Source organism: Phragmites australis, chromosome 18 (genome assembly GCF_958298935.1).
Source record: "Phragmites australis chromosome 18, lpPhrAust1.1, whole genome shotgun sequence".
Taxonomy (NCBI): Eukaryota; Viridiplantae; Streptophyta; class Magnoliopsida; order Poales; family Poaceae; genus Phragmites; species Phragmites australis.
The window spans coordinates 16,723,483-16,731,507 of record NC_084938.1 but is presented as its reverse complement, the minus strand read 5'-3'; the positions used below and the strand labels follow the sequence as shown (position 1 = coordinate 16,731,507).

Genomic DNA, 8,025 nt, shown 5'->3' with positions numbered 1-8,025 from the left:
GGTGTATGATTAATCAAGTAAGTGGCTGCCAGAAAAGATTTGTCCCAAAATTTTAGAGGCATGGAGGCATTAGCTAACAGAGACAACCCTACTTCAACAATGTGACAACGTTATCGTTCAGCTACACCATTCTATTGATGAGCGTGAGACAAGACACTAGATGGGTTATCCCTACTTTCTGAAAGAAAGAATTGAGCTTCTCAAATTCACCTTCCCTATTAGTTTGCATAGCAATAATCTTGCGACTAAACATCCGTTCAACAAGATTTTGAAACTCATAAAACCTCTGAAATACCTCGGACTTATGTTTGAGCAAATAAATCTAAGTAAACTTACTATAGTCATTAATAAAACAAATATAATATTTATTTCTTCCGAACAAATCAGGAGCAGAACCCCATACATCAGAGAAAACAAGCTCTGAGGGCGCATTTGACACACTAGACAACCTAGGATAGGATAATTGATGACTCTTAGCTTGTTGACGTGCATCACGAACCGACTCATTATTGATATCACTACTAGTGTAGGGAAGATTATTCTCACTAATGACTCGTTGAACAATAGAGTACGACGGGTGACCTAGACGACTGTGCCACCTTACTGTAGTACGTTTGACAGCACTGAACACCTGTTTCCTTGACTTGTTTGGACTGGGAGAGAGGATAGAGACCCCCTTCACACGTGCCTTGAAGAAGAATTTTCTTCGTTGCCTTATCCTTAATGAAGAAACAATCAGGATGAAACTCAAGAAAGGCTTGATTATCGGTAGCAAGATGATGAACAGAAACAAGGCTCTTTGTGGCTTTAGGAACATGAAGGGCATTATTTAAATGAATATTACAACTAGGGGTATGAACAACATCATGACCAATGTGATCTATAGTCATGCTTGCACCACTTGTCATTTTTATTTGATCCTTGTCAGTGTACTTATCGTGGATAACTAGCTTGTCAAGCTCGCTTGTAATATGACCAATATCTCTTGAGTCAGTGTACCTATTTGTGTCCACAACATAGTTATTTGTTGCAGCAGCTGAACTCTTCTCGTCAGGAATAGAATCAGGATCAAAGCGATTCCAACAGTTGATTGCAGTGTGCCCATGTTTGTGACATAGTTGACACTTGAGACGACGATCATTGCCATTGTTGTTGTTGTTGTTAGGCTGACCACTATTTCTGCCACACCCTTGGCCACGTCCTCGGCCAGCATGACCATGCGGGTTAAAACCACCATGACCACCACGAGTTGTAGTGTTGATTGATGATTGGGATTGAGAACTCCCTTGCAATAAATCCATCCTTTTTTCAAAGCTTAATAGCTGAGCATATAACTCACTAATTGAAATTGGTTCCACTCGTGCTATGATAGCATACACGATTGGATTGTACTTGATGTTGAGACTTATGAGGATGTATGAAATCATCTCTTCATCATCCAAAGGCTTACCGATAGATACCATCTCATCTCCTACCGCCTTCATCTTGCCAACAGATTTAGCGATGGTCATATTGCCCTTATGTGTTGTAGCCAACGCTATGCAGGTATTGACGGATCGCGCACGCATTTGCAAGGAAAAGATATCCTCGATAGCCTTCCACACTTGTGCTATAGATTGCATAGCAACCACTTGCGATAGGACCTCCCAAGAGAGTGAGAGAGAGTGTGGAGAGGATATAGCTGATGACTTGCTGATCTAGAACAATCCATCTAGCGTACTCTGGATTTGGTCCTCTGATCGTCTTATCAATATCCATGACATCAATTTCTTTGGATGGCGCAACAGTAGTCCCATCCAGGAAACCTTCCAGCTGGCACCGTGCACTATTGGTAGAACTTGTGCTTTCCATAAAGCGTAGTTGTTCTTGGCCAACTTCTCTGTGACCGGATGGCCTAGCCCTAAGGTCATGACCATACCACCGGCAGCAATAGATGAGGACATCTCAACAGAAGATGAGGAAGTCACCAAAGAGATGGTGAGGCACCAACAACAGCAGACAAACATTCATTGTGGACAACAAACCATTAGATGGTTCGCCAGCAATAAAAGATGAGTTGCTAGAAACAGCAGGTGATCAGCAGACCAACAGATGGGTTATCGGCAATAGAAGATGAGTCATCGACAATAGCAGGTGATCTCTCTTCGTCAACTGTGGGCTAGCAGATGAGTTGCCGACAATAAGATGGAACCGAGATGAATATGTCTTTGGTAACTAGATGAGTTATCGGGAGCAAGATGGAGTCAAAAAGGATGCTTAGGAAGCATTGAACCTCTCGCGAGGCCACACATGTGTATTTATAGTCCGAAAAATAGTACACGATTGGTTTACAAGAGATACTATCGGATGAGCACTTTTACAATGGAAACCAATTAATATAGACCATCGAATTCATTGATCGGGCGATTTGGATCAATTTAATGATACTCCTCATCGTATCCTGTATCATGGTATTATCCATGGGTATCATAAGGGTACTATTGGAAATAGAATGAGTGAAAAACTTGTAAACAATTAAATTTAAATAGGACAAAGTACTAATCGTAATTTTGAATCATTTTTTACAGGTTCATATCGATTGGTTCATTACACGCTAGGGTTCTTCAGATGTTGCGGCGGGTTTCATGCCATTTCACGGTGATGGCTGAGGCGAGCCTCGTGGTCGACGTCGACGACCTTGATAGGGGCATCCGTGGGCAGCTCATGTCGGACGTGGGCACGAGCCGCAAGGCAAGGGCGGCCGACTGGCCGGCCATGAAGGCTGCTTTGGAGGGCGTCTTGATAGTGATGGTCGTGGAGGCTGGCACCGCCTCCTCCTCTATCTCTGCTCCTGCGAGCCGCTACGACTTCGAGCCTCTCCTGGCCTACCTCTCCTCACCCTATGTGTCCGCTTCCCTCACGTCGCCGTCCACACCGGCCTTTGTTCCGGCGCCTGAGCGCTGCCTGGCCGCTTCATACTCCGCAGTCCCCTCGCATGAGTGGCACGCGTTGCTGCGGGACCTCGCCGCCACGAATTTGTCATTGTCGCACGCCTTTGCATTGCTCCTGTTTCTCCACCACCACTACCTTTGCTTCCGGCTTGACCTCTCCCTCTCCTCGCTCCTCTACTCGCTCTCCGTGTCCGATCGGCTGCTCCCTCACTCAGTGTTGCTCGCCTTCCCACCGTCACTATCCGACCCACCCTTGCCACTGCTTCTTTTCTCGATGTTCTTGTGTTCACTTTAGTTTAATTACAATTCAATTTGGAGTGCAATTGTAAGTTTAAGTTTCAGAGGGTATGGCATAATGATGTTATTTGCTTGTTATTTTAAGGATTTTGTGTGAGAACTTGTTCATGTGGTTTAGGCCTGACTCAGTGATACAATTCGAGAAAGATTTGATATTTTTTAGAAATGAAGACACGAAAATTTTGATTTTGTTTCACATTTGCTGTTTCAAGGTAGTTGTTCTTAGGGTGACGCTTTGATTACCCTGTATGTGGTTGATATTATATTCTGATGGGGGGAAAGTTTATTTTTGCTGCATAACTATCTGGTTTTTTTGTTGCATATGGGGCGCTGGTCAAAATGAATAGTTTCCTCCTTTTGGTGCATGAATATCTGCTTTTATTTCCAATTATCAATAACTAATATTGTGCTTGCAAGGGGGTTCAAAAACTATATGCTTGTGATGGATCAGAGAACCTATGAGCTTATCGGGAATGATTATCCTGGTAACAGGGCTGTGGATGTCAAGAATCCTTCACTGGGTTTGGATGATTGGGTTCATGTTTGTCGTTAGCTTCCTCGGGCTATTTAGTCTTGTTGCACTACGCAAGGTAGTCATTCAGAACGTGAAAGCACACATCCGTAATATGTTTGTGTGATTACATGCTCGTTTTTTAATCAAGTGGAGCAGGTTACACGACTCATATGTCTAATTACTTTATTGAACTCTGGTCTGTTTTTGGGGTGTTTGTTAGGTAATGGTAATTGACTACAAGCTGACTATCCCAGCGGAACTGCCACCGCTATGTTTTTTTACCTCATCTTCAAAGTACAAAGCAGTAATATCTAAACTCACGTATATACTCACACCATATACACACACTCACGCACATACTATCTATGCACGAACTAAAACCTAGATCATATACTCACACCCACACCTTGCCTTAGAGAGATAATCCTGGACGCCAATACCTAATACGTGATGAGACAACGAAATTATTTGGAGACCCACCCCGGTGAGACATTGGGTGCCGGTCCCAGGAATCGAACCTAGATGGGTAGCCTGCTAAGGCCATCTCCAACAGAATCCTTAAAATTTCATCCTCTAAAATACTATTACAGCATCCCCTATCACTATTGCAGCATCCCTCATTCCCTTCATCTCCAACAGAATCTCCTTTATTTCATCCTCTATCTTCTCTTTCCTATTTTGCAATATACTGAGCATCGGACCGACATAACAGGAGACGTAGCATCCCGTTGCACTGGTTTCTTGCAACATAAGTTTTCGTGTCTTGCAGTAGAAGGAATCGTGCGAAGCAAGGATGAAGCAAGCTTGCGGCCGAAGCCTCCGACGAAGTGGCTTGCAAGGGAAGGAGCACAAGTGCCTTCTCTTGGAAGGTTCGGCCGGGCACTATATATAGGTGCACGAGGGGCTCTCATTTGCAAGCCACGAAATGGAGCCTCGTGCTGCATGGAAGCAGTACATGAGGGAGTTATGCTTCTCCACCGATTCGTCCGATGAGGAAGATGAGTTGGTCCTAGCGACGCTTGCCGCATGGCATGCCGACGTCGAAGCTTCGGCCAGAGGGCCGTGGGGCGGCTCCGTCCCCGGGCACCGGTGCATCCGTAGGAATCGTCTGGAGGGACACAATCGATTATACAACGACTACTTTGCTGAGTCTGCAGTGTACCCCGACTACATTTTTCGGCGCAGGTAACACTATCCGTTGGTGTACGTACGGACGATTTATGAACTACTACTGATCCATTGCCGTGCAGGTTCAGGATGAAACGCGATCTGTACTGCAAGATTGTGAGGGAGGTGGAGGACCATGACCCGTGGTTCAAGCAAAGGAGGAACGCTGCCGGAGAGCTTGGGCTGTCACCCCTGCAAAAAGTAACTGCCGCTTTCCGTATGTTAGCTTATGATGCTCCTGCAGATTCTCTCGACGAGTGCCTCCGGCTAGGGGAGAGCACCATCATCGAGAGCATGCGGCATTTCGTGCGGGCCATTGTCGAGGTGTTCGGTAACGAGTACCTCCGGGCGCCGAACGAGGAGGACACTGCTCGATTGCTGGATATGAACCAGCGTCGAGGGTTCCCCAGGATGCTTGGAAGCATCGATTGCATGCACTGGAGGTGGAAGAACTGTCCCACGGTGTGGTCCGGTTCGTTCAGGGGCCATGTCAATGCACCGACTATCATTCTAGAGGCTGTGGCGTCGCAGGACCTATGGATTTGGCATGCCTTCTTCGGGATGCTAGGTTCATTGAACGACATCAATGTGCTGCACCGGTCTCATCTCCTTGACAACCTTGCTGGGGGAGTAGCACCCAAGGTACAGTACTCTATTAATGGCCACCATTACACGATGGGGTACTATCTTGCAGACGGGATCTACCCAGAGTGGGCGACATTTGTGAAACCCATACCAGCTCCAATAGGCCGTAAGCATCAACACTTCGTGGTGCAGCAGGCGGCTGCACGAAAGGATGTTGAGCGGGCATTTGGAGTGTTGCAGTCCAGGTTTCCAATAGTCCGTGGAGCAGCGAGGTTGTGGGATCAAGAAACCCTCAGCGACGTAATGACAGCGTGTATCATCATGCATAACATGATAATCGAGGATGAGAGAACGGCCGGGGCTCTCGAATACGTCTACGAGGGTTCGGGCGAGGACGCGGTGCCGTCTCAAGAACGAACCCCCCCCCCCCCCCCCCCGCTTGAAGCATTTATGGAAAGGTACGGGCAAATTAGAAGCCGACCAGCGCATCATCAACTCCGTGACGACATTGTGGAGCACCTGTGGCAGATGCAAGGAGGACAGTAGACCTCATGTGCTTAAATAAATGTACTATGGTTCGACGTACTTACGTGTCGCATTACGTCGTGTTAAAATATATGTCTAGGCATTGTAGATTGTATTTTGGATTCCATGGTTTCAATATGTCGCTTCCATGGTTTCATTGTGTCCTAGTGAACTTTCAGCCACACTAAATATCATGAATTATTTGAGGTTTATCATGTGCCAAGTGAGGAATAAAATGAACTAAGGGAAAAAAATGAACTACATAGTGTCCCACACTACCATACTCACTTGCATCCCTAAATGAACTAAAGGATTAAATGACCTCAGACTGACCTACTATAACATGAAAAGTAGATTTCCGAAAGAATATCCCAAAATTCATCAAATAAACAGAAAACAACCCCTCTTTCTGTTCAGTTCTACTCTCTCAAATACAATGGTTCATCCGGTTCCGTTGAATATGAATTGTATTGACAAGATCGGCAAACGAATCCGCCCTTGATTTTCACCAGAGGATCATGGTGAGCTCAGCAAGCTGAAGTAGTCAGGGCAAACGAATCCACCCTTGACATGCTTCCCCACAATCTATTGTAAGTTCATTGTCCAGGATACAATACCATATCTTCTAAAAACCTGCATATTGAAACATGGACATAATAAAAATTGTAGCAGGTCCATGCTATTGAACACACAGTAAGGAAAATTCTGTTTGCTTAACAAGTACACACAGTAAAGGAAAATTCTGTTTGCATAAAAACTACCATACCCACTTGCATCCCTAAAGGACAATTCTGTTTGCATAAAAAGTACATACAGTGAAGGATACATTGTCTGCAAAAATGGACAACAGAACTCAGGGGGCAGATTCAGCTCGGTGAGCTACAATTATGCTTCGGCGTAGGCTCCTGTAATATGCCTGCTGGTCCTTGTCCATTTGCGAAATGTCCATGCTCATGATCTCCCTCTCCTCCCTGATCTTTTGCCTCTCCTCCTTGACCTTTTCCAGTTGCACACGCTCCTCCTCAAGGCGCAACCTCTGCTGCTCAATTCTCAACATCTCTGCAAAGCAATCAGCGTGTTCCTTCTCAAGTTTCTCCTTCACCGCAATTTGCCTGTCAAACATCTCAAGCACTGGTTTTGTGACCGATGTTGATGAAGACGAACCGCGAGCGAGGTCCTTTGCCTTGTTGCGGCCTGCTGGCCGATTCTGCCAGCTGCTCCCGCTGGTATGCGTGGCCGTCGCCCCTTCACCTTCGTTGCAGCCGGGGGAGGACTCTCCCTCCTGTGTTGATACCGGGGTTCCCTCTGCCGCGGTCTTCTGCCTCTTGCGAGACGACTCTGATTGCCATTTAGGATGGTGGTGTAACTCGACCCAGCAGGGCATCAATGTGAACTCCCTTTTCTCAGCTGCCTGGAACATCTTACATGCAGCAGCAATCTGAAATTGGCCGACATCAGATTTAATGGAACGCATTGCATGAATTGAAACTACACATTTGCATTTAATGATGCTTACCGTGTCTGCCTCTGTCATCCCACTCCTCCTATTACGAAGGGCTTTAGCATAGTGGCCGCAGAATCGCTGCACCATGCCGTTGACGAAGGTCCACCTACCCTGAAGAGACTTCTTGTTCCGAGTGGTAGGGAAGTCCTTGTGCTCGTGGTAAAATATCTCGATCCTCTGCCAGAAAGCCCCCATACTCTGGTTGGTCCCCACCACTGGATCCATACTCACGTTAAGCCACGACTTGACAAGAAGAAGGTCCTCCTGGATCGTGTAACTGCTTCCACGACCACCTGCCGCTGGCAACGATTCTGTCCTTCTGGAGCCTGATCTTGTGACGAAGGAAGCTGCGTCCCGAAGAAGTCATCCTGAGTGGGCGGCACAACATCATCCCACGGAATGTCATCTTCATCACCCCGAAGAAATGGGGCATACTCCATACTGCTCTTGAAATATGTGAGAAAGGTGATGAAATACATGAACCAGGCACTTTATTCAACAAA

General features: G+C 46.3%; 2 protein-coding genes and 1 non-coding gene across 3 annotated transcripts; 1 reads left to right on the top strand and 2 right to left on the bottom strand.

Moving 5' to 3' along the window:
- Positions 1 to 1,306: 1,306 nt before the first annotated feature.
- LOC133899834 (small nucleolar RNA Z247) lies at positions 1,307 to 1,445 on the bottom strand. The gene has a single exon (XR_009906442.1). It is a non-coding gene; the product is annotated as a small nucleolar RNA Z247 (small nucleolar RNA).
- A 3,221-nt stretch (positions 1,446 to 4,666) lies between these two features.
- On the top strand, positions 4,667 to 6,039 carry LOC133898572 (uncharacterized). The gene is made up of 2 exons (XM_062339278.1): positions 4,667 to 4,926; positions 4,992 to 6,039. Exons 1-2 carry the CDS (start codon positions 4,667 to 4,669, stop codon positions 6,037 to 6,039), a joined length of 1,308 nt encoding a protein of 435 aa, XP_062195262.1.
- Positions 6,040 to 6,871: 832 nt separating this feature from the next.
- Positions 6,872 to 7,747, bottom strand: LOC133898571 (uncharacterized). The gene is made up of 2 exons (XM_062339277.1): positions 7,535 to 7,747; positions 6,872 to 7,456 (listed from the first exon to the last, which is right to left on the bottom strand). The coding sequence occupies exons 1-2, from the start codon at positions 7,745 to 7,747 to the stop codon at positions 6,872 to 6,874; spliced, it is 798 nt and encodes a 265-aa protein (XP_062195261.1).
- Positions 7,748 to 8,025: the final 278 nt, after the last annotated feature.